The sequence below is a fragment of the Limanda limanda genome, chromosome 14, assembly GCF_963576545.1.
Source record: "Limanda limanda chromosome 14, fLimLim1.1, whole genome shotgun sequence".
NCBI lineage: Eukaryota > Metazoa > Chordata > Actinopteri > Pleuronectiformes > Pleuronectidae > Limanda > Limanda limanda.
Genome location: NC_083649.1, coordinates 20,014,553 through 20,039,521, shown reverse-complemented (window position 1 = coordinate 20,039,521; position 24,969 = coordinate 20,014,553). Strand labels below are relative to the sequence as shown.

Genomic DNA, 24,969 nt, shown 5'->3' with positions numbered 1-24,969 from the left:
AATTAAGATGCCGTGTATATTATCGCTCTCTGTATCACCACACTGAACAACCAGCTTTTAGGTCAGTTACTTTGAATGCATCTCGGCCTGAGGCTGCTGTTACCAATGTACAAAGAAAGGAAGAAATAAAACGTCTGCTAAAACACTATGCGGCGTCCTCATAGATGAATAAGTATCTTGATGTGAGTGAGGACTGTGGAAATTTTCTGTCTGCATTGCAGGAAATAAAGAGATGTGTCCACCTATTGAGTTATAGTTAGCTTCTTATTCTCTAAAAGTTTACTGAACAGGTTTCACGGTTTTAAGGTCAAAGGTCAAAGTCAACATACCAACATCTTAACTAGCAGGAATGTAGCCCCTTGCCCTAAAGCCAGACAGGAAATCTTCATGCTGCAAAAAGAGGATTTTAAGATCTTTGCATGGTTTTAACATAAAACAGGCCAGACAATATTACGCAATAGGAGACAACAAAATATTTGTTATAGTTTCATATATTTTAATGCAATGAACAACCCAGCAAAAATGCATTAAGTCCATGACCAGAGGGCACAGATGAAAATATTACATAGTAGCAGGCAGTTGCTCTACAAAAAATGCATCAGCTTGAGATTGTAACTGAATCTATGATGTTATCAGAAAACTGCAGTTAGTGGATGTTCATATTTTCCCTCCCACGTCCAAAAACCATTTTCTCACCAATAATGTTATGTGATATTATAATGAGTTAATTGAGCTCTTCAAACTTATTATGTGGGTTAAAACCCTGTGCTTTACTGTTTGTATTTTGTTCTTCCTCCCTCAGTGTTAGAGAAGAGGCGCTGTCCATGGTGCTGAAGGACAGGGGACTGAAGTGTAGGGGAGATACAGTGACTGGCCTGTCACAGACATAATTGCTTGTTTGAACACACTGCAGAGTACAAAGGTGTGTGTATGTGTGTGCACATGGGGTAAGGATCTATTAGTATCACAGGTTACACAGAGCAGCACCTGCCTCTCTCTTGCTCTCTGTGCACGTATCACTATCTGACTCTTTTCTATAAAGATAGAGGTATCTTAAGAAATATTATATATGTCTGTTCATATTCAGACACATTTGATCCAATTAAAAGTGTGTGATACTTCTCTCAATGTATATCCAAAATATGAAATATCTGCGGTGGCCCACAAAGGTTAACCCACTTCAACTCAACACGTGTAATATCAACAACACAACCAAATACTTAAAACACAACAGAATACTCACAATGCAACCAACACAACCGAATACTTGCAACACAATCAAATACTCATAATGCAACCAACACAACTGAATACTTTCAACACAGCCAAATACTTACAATGTTACCAACGAAACCAAATACTTGCAATACAATCAAATACTCATAATGCTACCAACACAACCAAATACTTGCAACACAACCAAATACTCACAATGCTACCAACACAACCAAATACTTGCAACACAACCAAATATTCATGATGCAAATAACACAACCAAATACTCACGATGCTACCAACACAGCCAAATACTTGAAACACAACCAAATACTCACAATGCTACCAACACAACCAAATACTGGCAACACAGCCAAATACTTGAAACACAACCAAATACTCACAATGCTACCAACACAACCAAATACTGGCAACACAACCAAATAATCACAATGCTACCAACACAACCGAATACTTGCAACACAATCAAATACTCATAATGCAACCAACACAACTGAATACTTGCAACACAGCCAAATACTCACAATGTTACCAACAAAACCAAATACTTGCAACACAATCAAATACTCATAATGCTACCAACACAACCAAATACTTGCAACACAACCAAATACTCACAATGCTACCAACACAACCAAATACTTGCAACACAACCAAATATTCATGATGCAACTAACACAACCAAATACTCATAATGCTACCAACACAGCCAAATACTTGAAACACAACCAAATGCTCACAATGCTACCAACACAACCAAATACCGGCAACACAACCAAATACTTGCAACACAACCAAATATACATGATGCAACTAACACAATCAAATACTCATAATGCTACCAACACAGCCAAATACTTGAAACACAACCAAATGCTCACAATGCTACCAACACAACCAAATACTGGCAACACAACCAAATACTCACAATGCTACCAACACAACCAAATACTTGCAACACAACCAAATACTCGCAACGCTACCATTATTTACTAATAATGTTTTCTCCATTTGTATGTGTATTGTCTATTTGCATGTGTTTACCTAAGTTGCAGTGTGTTGAGCTCTCAGGGCCACCGTACATTTCTGTTATTTGTGTATCATTTCTGCAGCAACCAACACATGTACACAAAAACCGAAGGGTCAGTTACTGGAAACTCAAGAGGGTGATTTATGTTTCCTCTCTTGCTTTAATGAAACACTGAGTCAACATGGAGGTTTCAGATGAAGCCTATTGGGTTTAAACAGGTTGTGTTGGAAAAAAACTGTGCTTTGAGGGATGTCTTCAAGTGAAGCATTTTCACTGGTAAAATTTTAAACCCTTAAAGTCCCGTTTTGCAGGAACATAAGATTCCAGTGAGCTGCTCTTCCTCGTGTAATTTGGGGCATTTCTCCTCCCCCATCACTCTCTGTCCCCAAGATCTCTGTGCAATCTCTTTTATTTCTCTGCATGGTTTGCCATAACCAATCCTTCAGGTGCGTAATCTGCCTGCTTTCCACCATTATTACAGGCAATCATGCACCAATAAAAACTAAATTAACTTTATCTAAATGAAAGCTGTATTTTAAGCTTTGCTTGCACTGCTGCTCCAGGGCTGGGGATGTTGTTTTCTTACACTGTGGTACGACACTTCCAGAGTCGAAAACTAGACCTCTCAGATACACACATTTGTGGGAACCAGAGAATTATTCCTGGTGTTGGCGATCACATGATGAGTCCTAATTTCCACTTGTCTAATATTTCCGTTATTGACTGAAGGACAGACCCCTCACCCTCACAAATACTTTGAAATGACTCATTCTATTATGCTAAATGTCGACTGGTTTACACCTAATCATTCTGAATGTAGATACATGCTGATATACCACCTGTAGAAGTGATAAACATAGGGCTAAGCTAAAAGTATGGCTTAGCTTGCGCAACCTATAAAGTACAGCATCCATTCCTGCATGCCGTCAATTCAAAGGCAACAACCTTGCGTCACAATAGTGCAACTAGATCGTTCTATAGCGAAAGCTTCTTCAAATATCATCTATAAATGAGTCCTTCAATATATGAGAAACTAAGACTCCTTCTTTATCTGACTTCAGAAAGCATCCTTCAGATCCACAGAGGATATCACATTTATTATGCTTTTATTTTTTATCACAATTGTGGCAGGCATTCAAATGGCAAAGTTGCCAATCCATTTTTCACCAGTGCAATAATCTTGTGAGGTAGTGTGTCATTGGTAATATGGATGTGATTACTAGCCCATAGAATTTATTGACCCTTTCATTCTTTTTGAAAAGTTTTGTTTGTTTATTTCCCCCAAAATTGTCAATCCTTATACCAGTTTTGGGATCACACATTTAAATGCCGAAAAAATTATAATTTCAGGGTAAAACTTCATGCGTATTTAAAGTACATCTCTGTCTATAACCACCCAGACTATATTACAAAAACCAAACCACCAAACACTGCAACAGACATACAGGCAACATCTCAGGACGAATGGTCTCTGTAGCTTTTCGCTTACAGCAGCTTGTGATGAGCTGATGATAACGACAATGATCTGAACATCAGGATTTGGGAGTGAACCGTTCATTCATCCTCCGACTCCTGATGCGCAGTCAAGAGGACCTGGCGTGCGTGTAGCGCTGAATGTGAACGTCTCCTCCCCTGTTTCTGCAGTGTTACTGCTTCTTTTTTTTTCCATCTCGCTCATCGTTTCTTGTGCCAAAGCTGGCCACCGCAAGAGTAAGACAAGGCTTCCATCTGCATAACACCGCACTCCTCTCTTCTGTTTTATTCTATCTGTCTGCCACCATCCCTCTGCTTGATCTCCATCCTGATCCGTGTGTGTGGTTCTGTGTCCTCTCAATTCTTCACCATTCATTAACGCCTACTCTTCATGTGCAGTCCAGTTTGGTTCTTTGCGTTATCCGGGCTCAGACAGACAGAAAAGAACATTTTCTCACTCAATTCAAATCGCGGGTGACGCTTCTGGTTTTAAATGTTGAATTTCTGACTGATACATGCGGGACGAATGAGAACAGAGACACGTTTTTTTTTTATTATTTATTATTTTTACGCATCAACAATCGCACGTAGCCTGGACAGGAAAAAGCTGAGAACGCATTGTGGCTTTTGAGAAAAAAAGCACTTAGGTTTACTGAGGGTGGAAGAAGCAGACGATGGGGATTTAATAAGATGAACTAATCCGACAGTGTTAAGTTTGCTGAGGTATAGTGCACCTGCCTGCCAGGGGAGGGAGGGAGGGGGGGGAAACAGATAGCGGAGAAGCACGGGAGAGAGCTACGCGTCATTTCTAAGACACCAGCGCAACAAGCCAACACCATTCCAAGCAGCCTGCTGTGTGAATGGCACACGGGGTGTCTTCACACATTGAGCTGGTGCAGGGTACACAGACCACCGCTCTGACCAGGGTCCAGCTGAAAACCATCTTTCTGTGAGTATGTGTGCGGGACTGCATGTGCGCACCAAACGGAACGCTCGGCTCGTCCCTCATGCACAGACTGCTGATGATGGGATAATCGGCTTTTTTCCCCCTCTCTCCTCTCTCCTGCATCTGTAATGTGCAGTAATCTAGTTGTATCAGAACCCATTTGTAACTTAACATCTGCGAATTGTCGCTACAGTCATATTTTTACTCCAGCTTAGAAGCGTTTTAAAAGCCACAGATGCGGGGATGTAGATATCTGCATCCCCGCATCTGTGGCTTTTAAAACGCTCTTATATGTGTGGGTATCCTGTCTGGTTAGAATTGAAAAGTCTCTTTAGAATTTAACAGAATCCGTTTTTCCACAGAGCGATATGAAGGATAACTTCATCTCCTGAGGCCACAACTTCCACACCGAGCTGACTCACAGACAACTGCACCTGGGTGAGTAATTCAGTTTCTTACAGAATTAACCATATTCTGTGCTAACACTATTCCTGCATGCACATCTGGATTCTTCACCGCTACTGTTGGCATCAGGCTCTGAGGCTCATAAGAGAATGTAAACCAACACTACACTTGTCATATCTGCTTACTGTTTACTGATTGTGGGGTTTGGTTGAATATAATTAATTATGTTGTGTGCAAGCAGCCACTTCCCTCTTGTGTTTACACTCTGTTTCTGCTCCATTTTGTTCCTGACTTTTCATTCCCAGGGCAGTGGAAATGACATTTAGGAAGTCACTCATTGCTAATTGAGAATGCAACCATTTGAAAAAAGAAAGAGAAAAAAAAATAACACCTTCACTCACAAAACCATTTCTGGCATCAAAATGTAACTCATTATGTTCAAGTGTTTACTTGTCAAACCGAGACCCCTGCGAACCAAACAGGAACACTTCTGACGTTTAGATCATCATTTCACTTGGGTCAGAGTTGTTTTTCAATTTTAGAATAGCTGAGGATTGCATGTGAAATTGTATGAAATGGAAGAGAGAACTCTCGCTGGGCCTTTTCAGCAGCTGGAGTGAGGATGTTGTTGAAATAATGATAACTAGTAAATATTAGCCTCACAGAGAATTGTGGTTTTGGCCTGCCTGAGTTCCTCTAGGGGATCTGCATCCTCAGAATCTATATATGAAATGTTTTCGGTGAGACTCGACATTTCCAAATGATCCAATTAAGCTGAAAAAATAAAACCTTCAGCTTCAGTTGTTGTTTTGACTAGAAATCTCTGTATTCTCAAGGAAACAAGGTCAAGTGCCACTAAAAGTAATTACCTGTGCTAGCGTATTGCTGCCTGGTGATTTGAAGAGAAATGTGAGTCTGTGTACAGTAGTTGACATTGGTAGAAACTAGCTACACCTCTTGTCTCTGTAGCATTGATTTTTTTTTAAAAGAAAGACAGAAAAAAAGCATCATCCCTATATTCCCACCAGTTGGAGAGCTTGCGTTTGCCATAGAAACATCACCCACTCAAAATTTGTGCAGGGTTGTTTGCCAAAGAAAAAAATATATTATTATATTATGCTATCGTTGAAAATGACAGAGCTGTGAAATATTAAACTCTCTCTAAATGACATGAGGTACACAATGTACTCTTGGGATCAGGATTCATGTGAGTGTTTTTGAAGTCAGGACTTTTTGTGGATGGTCACATTTCACTCATGGTTGGTTCCTCCTGCCGGCTGGAAGAGTCGCTGTCCATGGTTCTGATCTTTCCACTCGGCACACAGCTGTTGAGCTGCTGCACAAAAGCTGTTGTTGCACAAATACAATCTGTCCCTCATTTATTTACGAGGCAACAAAAAAAATTGACAAGTGCGTTTTCTACATTTGTACTGCGCTGCTTAACCCCTGAAATGTAGCCTCGATGGAAACTGTTGGCGGTGGCGCTCCCCTTAACTGCAGGTTAAAGTGAAGATTGCTGCTATTTTTCTACCTGATGCTCATGAAGCATTAACAGATCTCTTCTGCTTCAGGTGGGCAACCTATTTTTGAGACAGAAATTGGAACCAGTAGATTACACTCCCTGGTACTTCTCTTTTCTTTTTCCCTCTCTTCACACTGATTCAGATGTTAATCCTCTGGAGTATATTGACGCTCCGCTCTTTGAATTGCTCACTCAAGCTGTAAAGATGGTCACTGCGCTGCCAGGAAAACCACAGTGAAATGATTTTAATTTGTCCCATGACGTAGTTTAAAAGGCTTAGATAAAATGGTGAGAAAAAACATTTTTGCTGCATTTGTTAGCATTAAATAATATGGAGCTGAGAGGTAAGCTGAATTTCTCCTTCAAATAATCTTTAAATATCTCTTTATTCCAGGACGTCTGTGCTGCCTCACAACAGCTTCCCTTTCTCGTTAACTCGTTGTCAGTGAAGATTTTTTCTTCTCATCTAACTTGACTGTACACAGTGAACTGAGTCAGTGTTTTCCCCTCAATATTTCCAGTGCAGAGGGTTAACATTTTTACTGCTGCTCGGCACACATTGGCCACATAACATGTGTGGGAGTTTGACAGAGTAGTTCAATACGAGTGACTCAATGATTAGTAGGTGCCAATACTCCTGGCTTTCCAAATTCGGACCGACCAAACTGTTAAATCCCACATCATTAGCATACAAAAGAGCATGAGAGTAAGGACTTTTGTGTCGTTGACCCTTTCCCTGTATGGTTATTCTAATAATAGATGAATATCTGATGTAATCAATGCAACCATCTGATTTTCTCTGCAAATTTCCTCTTTGTTCTGTTTTTCCGAGGTTTGTATAGACCTTCATGTGTGACGGCAGACAGCAAGTACCGTCACCATGTTACTGCACAAGACTATCCTGAACCACGCTTCACCCGTCAGTCCATATATTTTCATCTCTTTCCTGCTCGTCCTGCTCCCGGGGGTAACTCATTTCTCCCAGGGCCATGAAGATACAGGCAGCGCAGCAGACAACTGCTCAGTTGCGAGTAACTGCTCCGAGGGTGTGGTGCTGCCCTTGTGGAACCCACAAAACCCTGCGGTGGGCGACAAGGTTGCACGCGCCATAGTTTACTTCGCAGCTCTTATATACATGTTCCTGGGCATGTCCATCATTGCAGACCGCTTCATGTCGTCTATCGAGGTCATCACCTCTCAGGAAAAGGAGATCACCATCAAGAAGCCCAACGGCGAGATTACCAAAACGACTGTGCGCGTCTGGAATGAGACAGTGTCCAACCTGACCCTGATGGCACTGGGCTCATCAGCTCCAGAGATCCTGTTGTCCGTCATCGAAGTGATCGGCCATAACTTTGAGGCTGGCTCTCTGGGCCCCAGCACCATCGTGGGCAGCGCTGCATTCAACATGTTCATTATCATCGCTATCTGTGTCTTTGTGGTGCCAGAAAATGAAGTCCGCAAGATAAAGCACCTTCGGGTGTTTTTTGTCACTGCTGCCTGGAGCGTGTTCGCCTACATCTGGCTGTACCTCATCCTGTCTGTGTTCTCCCCCGGAGAGGTGGCCCTCTGGGAGGCCGTCCTCACCTTCCTCTTCTTCCCCCTTTGCGTGCTGCAAGCCTGGATCGCAGACAGGCGCCTGCTCTTCTACAAGTACGTCCACAAGCGTTATCGCACAGACAAGACCCGCGGCATTATCATCGAGTCAGAGGGCGACGCCATGTTTACCAAAATGGACTTGGAGATGGACGGCCAGGGCGGGAACTCCCACACTCACCCTAAAGAAGCTCTGGATGGGATGCTGGAAGGGGTGGAGGAAGGCGGAGGTAGCACGGAGCAAGATCAAGAGGAAGAGGCCCGAAGGGATATGGCTCGCACTTTGAAAGACTTGAAACAGAGGCATCCGGAGAAGGACATGGAGCAACTGATTGAGATGGCCAACTACCAAGTGCTGGTCCAGCAGCAGAAGAGTCGGGCCTTCTATCGCATCCAAGCCACACGCATGATGATCGGAGCTGGGAACATCCTGAAAAAGCACGCCGCTGATCAGGCCAGGAAGGTCGTGAGCTGTCATGAGGCGAGTGGGCAAGAAGAAGATCCCAACACCATCTACATGCAGTTTGACCCCTCTCACTACCAGTGCTTTGAGAATTGTGGCTCACTAAAGGTGTCAGTGAGCCGCCATGGCGGAGAAAGTGGCTGCACTGTGAAGGTAAGTGGGAAAATGGGAACGCTCAAGGTCAATTTAAAATCAACTTGCTTCAGGCGGAAAATATTAATAATTCACCATTTTATTATAACTACAGTTCCTGAATATTTAACAAGTGTCTGTTCCTGTGCCGTGCAGGTGGACTACCGTACAGAGGATGGGACAGCCAACGCAGGCTCAGATTATGAGTTTGCCGAGGGCACTTTGGTCTTCAAGCCCGGTGAAACAACAAAAGAATTCACTGTCGGCGTTATCGATGATGACATTTTCGAAGAGGACGAGCACTTCTACGTGCGCCTCAGTAACCCACGTATCGTGCACCGGGCCGAGGTCTCTGTCCTGGAGCCGAGTTCCATCTCATCCAGCAACAGCGCCTCCCACGCTCCTCCAAAGGCAGCCCTGGGCAGCGCTCACACTGCCACGGTAACCATCTACGATGACGACCACGCCGGCATCTTTACGTTTGAGAGCAGCTCCTCAAGGGTCAGTGAGAGCGTTGGCAGCATGCAGGTGAAGGTTCACCGGACCTCCGGGGCCAGAGGGAAGGTGGCGGTGCCTTACCACACAGCCGAGGGCACTGCCAAGTCCGGGGAGGACTACGAGGAGGTGTCTGGGAAGCTCGAGTTTCAGAATGACGAGACCATGTGAGCAGCAATTCTTCTTTCTTTAGTTGATGTGATGTCTTGTTGTTGCTTCTAATAACTTGAATAAACATCCCAGCCCACACGTTGGTGTGTTAAACAGTCCTGCTAGATCACCGTCGGTTGCTTGTCTGCTCACCCCTACAGGATATAAAGACTATTTTTATGAGTCATAGATACGTTCACTCTTAGAAGTTAAGATCTTTTACAGGGATGATGTGGGAGGATAAGATAATTGTGAGGCAGATAATGAAACAGTAAGGCTGATGTTAGAGAGGAAGAACAAGGAGAGGCAGTTTTCTATGAATGCATGCAGAATTAATAGGCAGAGCTGCCGTGTTTCTGTGGAGGTTATATGGGAATTTGTTGTATTGCAGAGCATTGAAATGTCCACTGCAGAAACAGAAAGAAGTGTGTGTGTGAGCCACAGAGCAGAGAGAAGAGAATCAGACTGGTGACTGCGATATGAGGAGTGAGCAGATACTAAGACGGGTGCATGTGATGAAGCCTGTGTGATCATTTGAACCAAAGGATTCACGGATGCAGCAGCAGAGTGGTGGATGAAAAGAGTAAGGGTGAAAGTGTGATGTTTTTCAAGCTTTTCTCCCCACCGTCGCGTAGAAATGTCGGCAGAAAGATGAGAGACACTTGTTGTTGTGTATTTGTTTGTTTTTTAATGATGCGATGAGCCAGAACCTGGCAATTATCCGCGGCTCCTTTATTATTTAACGAAAAGGAAAGGCAACTAAACTGCATCAAGCATTTCACAAAATGATTTACAGCACTCACCGCGGGAGGAAACAAGAGGAACAAAATGTGTCAGAGGAATCCGTCTGTGTGAAGAGGATTTCAGGGCTCGTGTGTAGGTGTATTGTGTAGGTTGGCTGAGTGGGAGGAGAGGCAGGTGAATACTCGGTGTCAGAGAGAATGCAGATCTTCCAATTTGTCTTTTTTGTCTCGCAGTTTGTCAGTTCACTCGTCGCACATTCGTCCGTGTTTGTGCTTGGTGTTTTAGCCCGTTTGCTTGTGTGTACGTGTGTGTAAGCCCACATCAAACAAAACATGGCTCCAAAGGAATACTAAAAAAAGAGCTTCTCGAGCTTTCATAGCAATTAAAGCGAGTGGAGAGGGGTTAAACGAGTCCCAAAAGTTCTCGAGGCACCGCAAAGAGTTGCAGAAGGTGCAGTTAATGAGACAATGGTGTCGAGCACTGCGAGATGAGAGGAGGACAGCTTGTATCTGCGCTCAAATGAAGACTGAGTGTTACATAAAATTCTCACCTACTGAGGCGAGACTAGACAAGTTAAACAGACTGTAGCAAGCTGACAGTGACACAAGCATCTGTGCACACTCTATATTATCCGGACTCTGGTTTTTCCACAACAGTTGCTCTGGAGCCGGTTTGGGAGGATGGACTGCGCAGAGAAGGATCCAGCAGAGCAGGACAGTTTTGAAAACCAATGAAAAGGAGCCAAAGCTGTGCTCAGCTGCTCCTGTGTGAGAATTTAAAGGGTCTCTGATAATGGCTGGAAACTTCAGACATGAGTCAGAATTGCCAGGTCCCGCTGGGTCAAGACACAGCAGCTTATTCCATCCAGCTGAAGAATCTAAACCTGCTATCAGAGGGTTAGAGAGATATGTTGTTGTTCATCTCTATTTGCACCACAAAGGTGTTAATAAAGGCATCAAGTCAGAGATCGGGAGATTTTCAAGAGCTCAAGTCTTTCAACGAGATTATATGTTGTTGCTGCTTTACGCTGCTCAGATGCTCTAGTCCGACTGAATTTTTCATGAGGCTGTTTAATTTGGAGCGCTCAGTCTGCCCAGTTAAAGATGCAGGTGAAGCCCCACCACTGTGTGGCTGTGCATCGTCATCTCAAAGCAGTTCAGCTCTTGTACGCATGAGGCTGTTTGTGTGTTTGCTTCTACGCCGAAGAGCTTCATGCACATGGCTGTTTGTTGAAATGCATATCCGTGTTGCTGACTGCTCAGCAGGCTGCCCAAGTTCCTCCTTCAAACGGAGCTGGCTTTTCTTGCCCAAGTGTTTCCCCCGAGCGCTCAGGACAAAGAGCTGACACTCAGCAGGAGTCCCCCAGGCAGCTCTATGTCTTTTCTGTGTGTGTTTGTTACAGCCTCTCACGCTTTGGGTTTCCTTGTGTCTGTGTGTGTGCATCTGACGACCCGGGTCGATGTTTCACCAGGAGCAAAGAACGGGTGGAAGCCAATTTTTTAAGCCGTTGACAAGAAGCAAAAAAGAAGGGTTTAAAATGTGGGCGTGCAGTTAAATAATTATTTACTTTCTAAATTCTGCTCTGCAGGAAATAGATTAAAATGCACACACAGAAACCCCAAATAAACAGGCAGCTGACATGGAGAAGCATTTTACATTATGTGTTCATGGATTAGAGGGAAATCTGCACAGACTCTTTGATGTTTAAGTGTAGCTTCCTCTATGTGTTTTTGTCAGCGCCTCAAGATGTGTGGCACCGTACACTAGTTGAGGCTGAAGTGGATAACTGGGGCAGTTACATAAGCTAAGATGAAAGCGATTTGAGGAGAACTCCTCGGAAAAGGGAAATCGATTCCCTGATATTATTTATTTCTCATGCCTAATGTAGTCAGGATCAATAACATCCTGAACTTCCTGACAAACATGGATGAAAGAGGAGCAGCCGCGGCTCGGTCGGGTAATGTCAACACATTCGGAGCTGGTTAAAACCTCTTTCAAATCGTGTTCTTCCTTCTGTGAATTCATTCCTTTCGCACCAGTTTAACGCCACTGATGTGAAGGTTTCTTTTTTCAGACATAAGAAACGTAATTAGGCTTCACTTTTTAGATTCGCTCCACAAAGCTTGGATGGCTCGGTTGGGCTACACTGAGTTCTAGTGCTGGCTATGCCTGGTAAACAAAGAAATCCAGGTCCACATGAGAGTGTCGGATAAGAACGACACTTCAATATTCTTTACTTACAGTCAACACATGCACAATCTTTACATTATGTTGCACACAATGGGGGGGGGGGTTTGGTGTCACTTATTTATCCGGATCCACTCCAGCATTTAAAGGTCATATTATGTACAAAAACACTTTTTTCATGTTGTTCTAACAGAAATATGTGTCCTTTAGAAAATTAAAAAAAGTTATTCAGATCTTTCGCCCCATTTGAGATCCTGAGTGGTTTGAGGTCGAGTGACACTCCCTGAGCTCAGTGTTTGTTTCACCCAGTGAATACTATTAAATCGACCTTCAGCCACCTTGTTTAATTCCCTCACTATCGCCGGCTCCATGACTTGTTGAAGGTTGTTGGCTGCAAAAACTACGTTCCCACTAAATCTGAGGATTTGCTGGTCCAGTGTTCTATATTATTTTTTAAGGAAATGTGCAAGGGTGGTTGCTGGGGGTCAAGCTCCACCCCTCTACAAAGTGCCACGGAAATCGGTTTGGTAGTTGTTTTGTAAACTAACTAACCAACAAACAAACGAAAGCTGATGAAAAAGAGCTTTCACAAAATGTTGAAGAGACATTCATGGTTCCCAGAGGATCGATTCACAATATTTAAATAGACTAAGCACAGCCTCACAGAGTCGTGTTGTATGTCGAGTTTCTTCAAATATCACTCTTCTCTTCCTGTCCTCATCTGTTATGTTTTCATAAAAACATACCACCCAGCTTTGTAAGTTGTCAGAGGTAGGGTCATATATCACCATGTCAAAAAACCCTGTTTCTATATAAATATCCTGTATAATAATATATTATCAAATTGGAGAGGAGACAGAACAATGTTTTATATTTTATCTGCAGCAGTTATGAGGAACATATATCTAAATTTTCATTGTACTGCAGTGGAGCTGGTCGAGAGTCAGTATGTTGCTCAAGGACACTTCAGCATGGCAGATAGGTGCTGATACGCTAGTTTGATCCGCACTTTTTTAAGTGAATGGCATTGCCCCCTCTTCAGACGTGAGCGTTTCACATACTGTCATGCATACTGAATATGATTTCAGTCATTTTCCCTGCTGGCTTCATTCTTGTCAGGCTCTCAGGAGAGCTGGAGCCCGTCCCAGCATGCAGAGGGTAGAAGGCACAGACTCTTTCCCAGGGTGAACATACAGAGGCATAAAATCACTCACACTCTGCCTGTAGGCAGTTTGGAGTCTCCAGTCCTCATGACTTACTGTACAGGTCTCTAGACTGTGGGAGGAAACTGGAGCATCTTCGCCACATTAAAGCAGGATGTGGGGGAGAGGGAAACTCCAGAGCTTCTCAAAGAATCATAGTGGTACGGTCCCTCTCTCCAGGGATGACCCTCTGAGACCCTGACTCTCTTTTTGCAGGTTAATCCGAGTTGATTATTTTACAGATAAGGCATGCACATATTCAGTAATGCCAGAAAACATGTGATGTCATCTGTAGTTTTATTAGCCCCAGTGAAATAGAGCCAGTCAGACTTTCTGCAGTGTATTTCACACAAGCAGCAGAGATAATAGCTTTTTTCATATGCTGGCTAGATGACAACTCAGCGCACTGACAGTTAAGAAAACACAAGCAAATGAAGACAGCGTCTTTTCATCAACTTGACACAAAAGAATGCAGAAACGGCAATGGAAATGTTTTCTTGCTGAAGTTGGGTTCAGCTGCTCTAAAGTCACAAAGTATTGAACACAAAGCTTGTCCCAGTCGCATTCATTATTTCCTTATGTCCCCTGGAGAAACTCCCTCTGTTGTTTGTGCTTCTTCAGCACCTTTTAGTATTCAGTTGTGTTGTGTTTATCGGCAGCTCAGGTTTTGTCAATTGATGAAGATTTCGTCTTACTTTGCTTTAGCTACAATGGGTTTTCTTAAGTAGTAGAGCACTGAGATCTCAGCGCCACAACACAGATTAGTTTTGGGAGCTCGGACAATAAAATTGTGTGTGTGTGTGTGTTTGTGTGTGTGTGTGTGTGTGTGTGTGTGTGTGTGTGTGTGTGTGTGTGTGTGTGTGTGTGTGTGTGTGTGTGTGTGTGTGTGTGTGTGTGTGTGTGTGTGTGTGTGTGAGTCAGACACAATAGCAAGATATGTTACCCACAATGACTTCTCAGGACTGGAGAGATGGCTGGTACACAGTCTTATGTGTAATGTAATATGAGTTTAACTGTGGCTATTGTACTAAGCTGCTTATTGGACTGGGAGCAGTCAGGGAACAGAGCAGGGTGGTGATATATCCATGGGCCTGATTCTAATAGCGACAAATTCAAACTCACTTGTGGGGATTGAGAAACTTGGACAATAACCATTGTCAACAAATTGAAGTCAGTGGTCCGGTAGGGAAAATTGTCTCAGGCAGATTTCTCACCTTTGGTATCAGAACTAGCTGTTATGCTTAACCTGAGATAAATAGTCTACCTGCACACTCTAGTTTTATATTTACTGTAGAGATATGAAAGTGATATTGATCTTGTTGTCTAACTCAACAAAATGAGACTCATGGGAGTCAGGTAGTCGATTCAACAGTGGTACTGCTTATCGGTCTATATGCTGGTTTGTACTTTATAGGTCATGTACATGTATATATACAATAGATTAAATTAAATTAAATTAAATTTCAAAATCTAGCCTGAAATGTGTATTGCCATCTGCATGTGTTAGTATTTGTTTGTCAGGGTAGCTGATCCAAGATATATATTTTTGTGTGTTTTTCAACATTTTCATTGATTCTTCAGAGAGTAATTTGAGGATCTCGATGTATTTGGCATATTTAGTAGACTGATATTTATGGGTGTGTGGAAGTTGGTGTAGATCCAAATAAAAATGTGGATGTTGTGAATATAAATGTGGATTCCAAAGGGAACTGTTTCACTTGGTGGAGGTATGTGCTCTTACTGGGCATTAATCTGGTTGAATCTACTTGCTCTGGTATCTTCATACTGCCGTTACATGAAGGAAGAAGCTCCATGAGACTCAATGGCTTTCATTTGTTATATTTATACTTTTGATTATTTCATTGAACAAGGTGTTTTTACAATTTTCCTATGGGCTGCTCATTTGTTGTAATCAAACTCATTCAAGACTTGGGAAGACTTGATATTTCTAAAAGGAAAAGAGAAAAAGAAATGAATAAAATTAAATTCATGGAATAATTTGGAATGTATATTTAAAAGTCTGTGGTCCGTTTGGAAACGTTCCTCACTTGAGTAATTATGATCCACTTCCTGCCTGAAATGAGAGCAAATGAGCGTAAGATTCTGGCAGAGATTCTGAATTAAGTTGCCAACTAATCAGCCAAATGCAGGAAGTGAATCCGTTCCTCTGCTGCTTTTCGAATTTCTCATCTGAATTTCAGTCTGAGGTCTCTGAAATGTAAATGTTTGTCTGAACCCTGCCAGTAGTTATAATATTGTTTCTCTTCATTTTGATCCACTGCAGCAGGACAAACTCTTTCTGCCCCAAGTGTGATGTAATATCAAAATGGCTGCCGCATGAATATAGCAGCTGAACAGTCATATTATATTTTAAGGCCTCTCCATGGTGCTTCAAAGTAGACTCACCCCGTGAGTGTACATAGAGCACTTGAAACGGCCGCTTGTTTAGAAGATGGGGTCTTTTGTATCCACTGTGAGGACTCTAGGCGATATGCTCCCACTGGCATGACTCTCCCTGACATTAGGCAGCCAATGACATATTGTTCGTGTTTAAAATTAAATCCTTCTCTACTGCGAGCAAACGCTCTTTCCTGCATGTTGTCGAATCCTGAGTGTATGTGTGTAGACGGAAATAGACAGCCGCCCACATATCATTAGGGAGATGGAGGGAGAGGGAGAAAAAGACTCAGTGTGACAGTGTGGGAGAATGAAGCGGGCTGAGGAGAATATATCGGTCACAGACTGACACCACAGTGTCATGCGGTCAGGTCGGGTGTTAGCTTTAACTCGCATGCGTCCATAAAAAGGCAGTTACGATTTCAATGCAATTTCCCATTACTTAAAATTTGAAGTGTTTGAGAGGGTTCCGGGCTTTTTCTGTATTATTAATTGTATGATTAATGGAATTAATGTTGTACAAGGAGTTCGCCCTCTTGCGGACTGCTGTTGAAAAATACTTTTATTTATTTATATGGTACACAATGTTCTACCCTACAGGATATTTGTTCATATCTTCAGCTGCCATCTTCTTATCTAACAGCTCTGATTCATGATTCATTGTGTGGGCAGTCTACCTCTCGGCTACACCGCTGTTATTCGAACGTAGCTTTAGTAACTGCTTCCACCGGTTGCTAGGGATCTATTTCTGATTGGATAACAAAACCCTACTGCAAGTTAACTCATAATGACAGCTGCTGTTATTTCCTAGTACAAACCTTATTAATGAATATCTCCTTTCACTCCGTCCTTTTCCTGTTCCTTGGCCCTTTTCGCTCACAGGAAGATGCTGAACGTGAAGATCATCGATGACGAGGAGTACGAGAAGAACAAGACCTTCACCATTGTGCTAGAGGAACCCATCCTGCTGGACGTGGGACAGAGACACGGTGAGTTGAGGACACGGCTGCACCGAAAAAACAGCAGTGATTTTTTCTCATTTAAGTATTAAAATACACTTTAGTCAGCATCCACTCTCCTTTATGTTTTATTTAAGTTCTTGGGCTTGTGCAGTTTATATCAAGTGATACACATTTGATGGCTAAGTAGTGATCTCTGTAGAGTGTGGGATCGGTACATTTCATGGTCAAACTTTACATTAGAGGACTCAAGGTTCGATTATTGACTAAAGGGAGAGTTATATATCATTTATCTGCTTTTATTGCCTACAACTGCACATTAAGGAAGGGTTGGTAATCCTGGAAAAGCTAACACATACATCCCAACCTTCCTTTAGCCCTCTTGTCAGATGTACGCCCCCAAAACACATGAACATGCACTGACAACTGCTAGAAGCCGACCTTTCTGTGACTCCTTCGCTAACCTCTAAATATCGTCTCACATCAGCGGTGTATTCAGAATCTACTGAAAGACCCTTAATTATAATTGTTAACATGGTTACATGGAGATACTGTGTCCTTTGAAATGTGTGCCCGAGATAAATTATTCCTCTGGGAGACAGTGAAGGCAAAATATATTCTTAAAACCAAAATGAAATAGATAAAGGACAGTTAGACATTTTTGGGGAAAAACTGCTAAGAATGAATGAGAAAACTGATGTCAGGACCAGACACAGGTGCAGACGCCACCAAGGAACAATCCAATAAACAGTCTTTATAAACGTAAATAACTCATGAGGAAGAAATACTGGAAAAACACTGCAGCTCTGGCAGAGGAAGTGACTGGACGAACTGTCACTGAACTAAGAAAACACAGAGACTCAATACATAAAGTTAACAACACACAGGAGAAGCTAATGAAGGCTGGGCAAGTCAGCAATAAAGGAGGGAAACTAGTACTAGACAAGAAGTAAAGTAAGAGAGACACTCAAAGAGATAAGCTTCAAAATAAAACAGGGGATAATGAGATTACATTGCAAAGATAGAAATCCATGAACCAGACACAAGGAAAACAACAAAAATATCCACAATGAAATAGTCAAAAGTCCAAACAAAACACCGGCTCCAGACAGGAGAATCATGACAACAGGTTTGTCCTTTTAACATGGCACCTAATGTCACTGGTGACCCATAGTATGCTTAAGTTATATGGGTCCTATTTATATCAATACAATGGAGTATTAAATCAATTAACAAATCAGCACAGTGAAAATGAAATACATGAGGAAATACCTGTCTTCTGTTGCTCAGAAGAGATTCTGACAAAAGCTATTGAGTCAGACCCACAGCTCATACAGTATCTTGTTAACAAATCTCTCATGTAGGAGCCACTGACAGTTTCTACGACTGTTCCTCATCTGCAGGAGACACCAACGATAACAAGACAGCACTGGGACCTGAGGATATATCGAAGATGGGCTGCCCCTGTCTGGGAGAGCACACCAAGCTGGAGGTGGTCATCGAGGAGTCTTATGAATTTAAGGTAAGTGAAATACGCGGCATCAAACACTGAGTTTAGACAAGCTCACAAGACCTGTTCTCTTCCTGCTCGGCTGTTCTTTGGAACCTTCTGATCGTCAAACAATTTGCAGCAGAACAAACAGAAAAACTTGACATTAAACATGCATCTTATTTATTTATCAGCAGAGTGTTCAGGTCCATGCTGGCCTCCAACGTTGCTGACCTCAATAAATTTGTTCTGCATTGACAAAATAAAGCACTGACATTTTTCAGTAACTACACCAGAATCTTTTTTTTAATATTATGACTTCTGCAGATTAATATTTAATCAGACCAGGGACAGGTGATGAATTATTAGTGATGTGCATGGAACTTATGGCTCCAGCAGAGTCGGTCTCTCGTTGTTTCCTCCAGCTGTAGGTTGCGATAACTGTATCATTTAAATGTGATGCTTTTAAAGGGATAATCCATCAATTTAATCTCACGCTGCCATAAAGTTTGTTGAATTGTCACAAGATCAAATAAAAGAAACTCAATTTAAATCCTGAAACCTGATGCATTTTGAGCAGTGACTTCACAATCATCAGGTTTCATTTTTCAGATCGCTGGAGACATTTCCCAAAAAGCGTGTGCAGCGATTCTCCTGATGAGTAAACTGATCTTCATGTGTGTAACTCAGCGCTCCAGTATCATGAGTGGCTCTATTTTCTGCTCTGATGAAAAGCAGTTTTACGCCACTAAATGTCTTTTTCCTGAGAGACAGTGGGGTTTTGTTTCGGTGACTCACCGTGCACCACGGAGAAGAGACACAGTTAATTCGTCCTCATTTCACCACGTCGGTGTCTCTTGTGTCATAATACGACTGTGTTGAGATGTGCTGTTAATCTCTGCCTCCTTGTCGTGTTATTTTGTTTCCTTCGTGTTCGGGGTCGCCTGCAGAGCACAGTGGACAAGCTCATCAAGAAGACCAACCTGGCTCTGGTGGTTGGGAGCAGCAGCTGGAGGGAGCAGTTTGTTAGTGCCGTCACTGTCAGCGCAGGTGAGTCGTGGCAGGGTCCTGAAATGTCTCATGTGTTCACTGAGATAAGGGCGGGGGGGTCTGTGGAAGAATGAGCCTGCAGCTCTGGTGCTGGCCCACCTGCTGCCCCACACACCAGCCTCTCTCTGTGTGTGTTTGAAGTATGTGTGTTGTTATGGGGTCCTAATTCTGTTGTAACAGTCACAGTTTGGGGACTTTATGTCCTTATGGGGACAAACAAAAACTCCTCATGATGTTAATCATAACATTTTAAGGTGAAGAAATGTTTTAATGTTAATGTTAATTTTAATGTTAATGTTAATGTTAATGTTAATGTTAATCTTAATCTTAATGTTAATCTTAATCTTCATGTTTAAACTAAGATTTAGGCTAAGGCCAAGGCTAAGGTTAAGGTTAAGGTTAAGGTTAAGGTTAAGGTTAAGGTCTGTTCCTTATTGGTCATGGTTCAGGTTAGGGATGAGGTAAGGCTTTCTACAATTTATATAAATCAATGCAAAGATAGCTGCGCAAGCCTGTGTGTGTGTGTGTGTGTGCGTGTGTGTGTATTTCAGGTAATGAGTCGTATAAGTCTATCTGGATAGTCACATTATGAGGACTTCATGTCCTTATGGGGACAAAATATAAGTCCTCATAACGTAAATAATTAGATTTTAAGATTAATTTTAGGTTAAGTGGGTGTGTGCGTGTGTTTGTTCTTTTTAAATGATGTGCTCCAGTTTGATATTGGATGACGTTTGAAGCCTAATTCAGACACATTATTATTTTAGCGTAATTAATTGAAGAGCTGGCAAAAACAAATCGTGTTTTAATACATTTGTGTTTATTTGCTTCCTCTTTTAATCCTGACAGTTCATTAAAAATGCATTTGAACACCTCATGTGACTCGTCATAAACACCGAACCGGCCGGCTCTGCCTGAAAAATTAACAGCGCTGAAGAATTTATGTCAATGAACATGGTGTGGTTAAACCTTTTTATTTTGTCCCTTTTTGAAAGCCTGTCATTTGGCTTTGTGAACCTTTTAGATCTGAACTGGCACACAAAGCATTTAGAGCTAAAAGCTGTTTTAGACACCAGAGATATATCCTTTTTGTTAATAGGCTCTTTTCTACCATTTTCTCTTTTTTCCCTCTCTGGTTGAGGTCACTCTGATTTGTATATATAAATAGAAAAGTAGACTTGCTGCCTGTTTGAAAGCCTCAATCACTGACTCACAGCTATGTTTACAGATTTAATGTAATGATTTGAAAAGGTTAGCCCCCACACATTCATCAAACAACATGTATATTCATGGGTGGATTTTGCATTAGATATGTTATTTTTGGTTTAAGTAATGCATGGAGCTACACGTATTTACCATTCCACAGATTTAATTTGATGAGTGCAGTTTGCGTGGTAAACCTGCCCATTTGGAACGGACTATTTTCTTGTCCTGTGTTATTGCACCGGAGCTCCTTCAAAATGATTCCCTGTCATTAGTGAGTAGGGTTGCAAAATTCCGGGAATATTCAAAGTTGGAAACTTTCCATGGGAATTAACGGGAATATACGGGAATTAATGGGAATTAACGGGAATAAACTGGAAATGTTGTGGGAAATTTATACTAACTGTATTTACCTTGTCATATACAGACATAAATAGAAACATTTTGTTTGAAAACTTTGGGCACTTGACTATATGCTTCTGCATCTTTGTGTCATTCTTAACATAGGTCTTTGCACAGTATTTGCAAATGTACACAGCCTTTCCTTCTACATTGGATGGGGTAAAAATGTCTCCACACATGAGATAGTGCACGTGGCAATGTTCTGTAGAATAAGATGAGAAAAAAGTTTGTAAAAAAACACTAACGCAATGCCAGAGATATAAATAGTTAGCCAAACAATTGGAATCGTATACATAAACATATTTTACAATTGATGGATAAATCAATGGAAATAGGCTAGATGAACAGATGAACAATCCTCCATCAGCCTGATAATATATTTTCCCCAGTAATATCATCGAAACTTACCTGACTAGTCCTGCACACTACAGCAGGCCTCAATAGCCCTGCTGTAGTGTGCAGGATGCTGGGAATTATCTGTGCATGTGATGGAAGAATGCACAGTGGAGGGTTGAAATCCAACGTGCAGCGTGTGCTGCATTCCATACATCTTTCAAATAGAGTTTTGAATGATGTATTTATTGCTCAGCGTTTAATTTGTGTAGTTTGTTTTTTTCAAAATTCCCCAAATTCCCGAGCTTAACTTCCCATGGAAAGTTTCCAGAAAGTTCCCGGAAATTTACCAGAATCTTTCCGCCCCTTTGCAACCCTATTAGTGAGTCCTCCTCAAACAGTTATATTGTCACTTTGTATTGTTTGCGTGCTGGACGTTGTGTGCAGAGCTTTTTACAAACAGTCAGATTGAAATTAGAAAACTTTGTGTTCATCCTACCTGGTTTATCTGCGGTGAAGATTTTATAGTCAGTGTTTCACGTGTATTGCTTGTTTATAAGTTTGAATGATTTACTGACCTGCTGTTACGTTTTCATATTTTCCATGTCGGCTATTTCAGAGTTCTGTTAAACATTGACACAGACCATTGTTCAAGATTCGCAGGAATAAAACAAACATGCTTTAACTTTGAAGACAATGTTGCTGCCGGGATTGAGATCCGCACCAGGCAATGTCCAATAAATTGAAATAGAAATTTAAAAATAATCAACACTGGTCGCGATTTTGACCTGTGGGTTGACCCAGTTCCCAACACACACTCTCCTACAGAGCGCTGTTTATTCCATTTGTATCAATAGTGAAATATGTGCGATTTGTATACTGCAAGAAATAGTTTTCAGATCATGCGAAAAAGCAGAAGCAGCAGTTTGATGCAAGTGTTGTACAGGGTATGCATCTCTTCTTTGTCTCTGCCAGGTAACGACGATGAGGAGGACAGCGGAGAGGAGCACTTGCCGTCTTGCTTCGATTACATTATGCACTTCCTGACAGTTTTCTGGAAAGTCCTCTTCGCTTTCGTCCCGCCCACTGAGTACTGGAACGGCTGGGCCTGCTTCTTCGTGTCCATCTCCCTCATCGGCGCCCTGACGGCTGTGACCGGGGACCTGGCCTCCCATTTCGGCTGCACCGTCGGCCTCAAAGACTCCGTCACCGCCGTGGTGTTTGTGGCCCTCGGCACCTCTGTTCCAGGTGGGGCGTGCGGTCTGTCAGCTCTAACACTCAACTTGTTCTACAGGTTTCCTCTGGGGGGGCTTTCCGACGCAGGCAGCCAGCTGCTTGGGTAGGCTTGTGTGACCCTCCTGTCAGAGGAATTCTCTCGAGAGCTTTTTGAACATTAACCAGCCGGAAACAAAGAAAAACATTGTTTCACTTATTAGTCTCTCCATGCTGCTTAGCTGTATTCCCACTTCACCGTGTCCTAAACACAAGGAGGCACAATGAGAGAATGAAAATTAGGCTTTGACAGGTTCTAGCTCAGTGAGCCCCACACAGCCTCCATCAAGCTGGCAGACTCGTTGTGCTGGGAATTGTTCGACATAAACAGCCTGAGAAGGCAATGATCACAACAGTTGATTGACCTCAGGACACTGTAGTTTTGAATTTGACATAAATGTACAAGTTCCATCCACTGATGATGAGAGTGTCATGCTTGAATTCAGATTTATGTGGTGTTGGTCTGAAAGGATGTTGGGTAGTACATGGTCATGATTAACATTGTCAGAGTTCTTTCCAGGGGACTGGTGGAAGAAATTCTCACTGGGACATTTGTGTTGTCACATTGAGCCGCTCCAGTGAATATCTGGAGTTTAGTGTGTGTCTGAAAAAAGCTACAGAAATCAGACTCTGTACTTAGGCTCTGTTTTCACTGGCGTTTGTTTGTTAGTTAGCATTTTGTAGCAGGATGTGGTAAGGGTCAAGCAAGAACTCAATAAGGCCATCAGTTTTTCTTTGGTACTCATTTTCATCCCAAAAAAACCCACAACAGTCCCCCTGAAATGATATATACACTACAGTTAAAAAAAAGTAATTAGTTACTACAAATAAATATTTAAAGATGGTTTCTTGTTATAAAGTTCTACCTGCTTTTGATCGCCAATTCGTCCGAAACACTTTGTGCCCAAGATTGATATTTTAAAGTTTAATGTTGCAGAAAACTAAATTACATGAAATGTCAGTTTGATTTGAAGGCTCTGATTGAGGTGGACTTTACACAAGAGGCCTTCAGAGACTGTGCACAGTATTTATCTCCACATTGAAATCCACCGATTAGCACAGATTCACCTGTTTCATTTATCTATTTCTTTAACAGATACATTTGCAAGTAAAGTGGCCGCCATCCAGGACCAATACGCCGACGCCTCTATCGGTAACGTGACCGGCAGCAATGCGGTGAACGTGTTCCTGGGCATTGGCGTGGCATGGACCATCGCGGCGGTTTACTGGCGGTCCAAAGGCAAGGTGTTCAAGGTGAACCCGGGCTCCCTGGCTTTCTCCGTCACCCTCTTCACCGCCATGGCGGTGTTTGGCGTGTTGGTGCTTCTCTACCGCCGGCGTCCCGGCGTGGCGGGGGCAGAGCTCGGGGGCCCACGGACAGTCAAGCTCCTCACCTCCTTCCTCTTCGTCTCCATGTGGTTAATCTACATCCTGCTGTCCTCGTTGGAGGCGTACTGCCACGTGCCGGGCTTCTAAGACACAAGAAAAACGCACTTCTCCTTGTTTTTACAGTCTACTGAACGTGTTTTCTTTGTTTCTTTTTGGCCTATTTTCACAAAAGTTTATAACTATTTGTATCATTAGTTATTACTGATTCTGCACAATCTCTGACTGACTTTGAATCTTTGGACTTTGGAACTTTCCAAGATGCTGTGAAGGCTAGCCACTTAAACTCCACTTCCTCTCAACTTTCCTTCCTCTTTTGAAAGGATATGTTCCAAATGACATTTATCTGATCATTACTCAGCATAAATCACATCAAACCTTCACTTCACATGTCAAACTTGTGGCATCATGTCCTCTCTCTGAAAACAATTATTTGAGTTTTAAGTGTTAGGAAAGCACAAGATTGAACCAGGAATTGAACGATGTAGATTTTAAGATGGTGCATGGGATGACATTATATACTTGACATTCACATAAGAGGAAAGACATTACTGAGACAGATATGATCTCTTAAACATTCTAAAACATAGCTGTGTGTGTTGATATTTACTACTCAATCTATACATTAATTATTCACTGTATATCATGTAAAAGATGAACATTGTGCGTGGGAGTTTAGTGAAAGAGTACGTGTGTTTACTTTTGCACGTTATCAGAGTTTTCTTGGTAATCAATCTCTCAAGTACTGTACGTGATATTTTGACATGGCAGTTGATGTGTTGGTGTATTCCTGTACATGTGAACCACAGCTGTATCATGAACTTCTCACTGCCTGGCGCCCTTTCTCATGAAGCTTCTCTCGGCCAGTATCATGTTTGACATTGCCAGGGTTTACAA

At 42.2% G+C, this 24,969-nt stretch overlaps 1 protein-coding gene across 7 annotated transcripts; it reads left to right on the top strand.

The window, feature by feature from the left end:
- The first annotated feature begins 985 nt into the window (after positions 1-985).
- Positions 986-24,162, top strand: slc8a4a (solute carrier family 8 member 4a). 7 transcript variants are annotated; one of them, XM_061085553.1, is made up of 9 exons: positions 986-1,007; positions 7,479-7,531; positions 7,598-8,824; positions 8,960-9,465; positions 16,861-16,967; positions 18,341-18,459; positions 19,377-19,476; positions 22,390-22,662; positions 23,783-24,162. In XM_061085553.1, the coding sequence occupies exons 2-9, from the start codon at positions 7,493-7,495 to the stop codon at positions 24,160-24,162; spliced, it is 2,751 nt and encodes a 916-aa protein (XP_060941536.1). In that variant the 5' UTR covers positions 986-1,007; positions 7,479-7,492. The 7 variants fall into 7 exon arrangements, with proteins under 7 accessions (XP_060941536.1, XP_060941535.1, XP_060941541.1 ...); XM_061085558.1 differs by lacking the exons at positions 986-1,007; positions 7,479-7,531 and adding an exon at positions 17,142-17,151 and having other exon boundaries at positions 7,631-8,824; positions 16,861-16,951; XM_061085552.1 differs by lacking the exon at positions 986-1,007 and having other exon boundaries at positions 7,493-8,824.
- Positions 24,163-24,969: the final 807 nt, after the last annotated feature.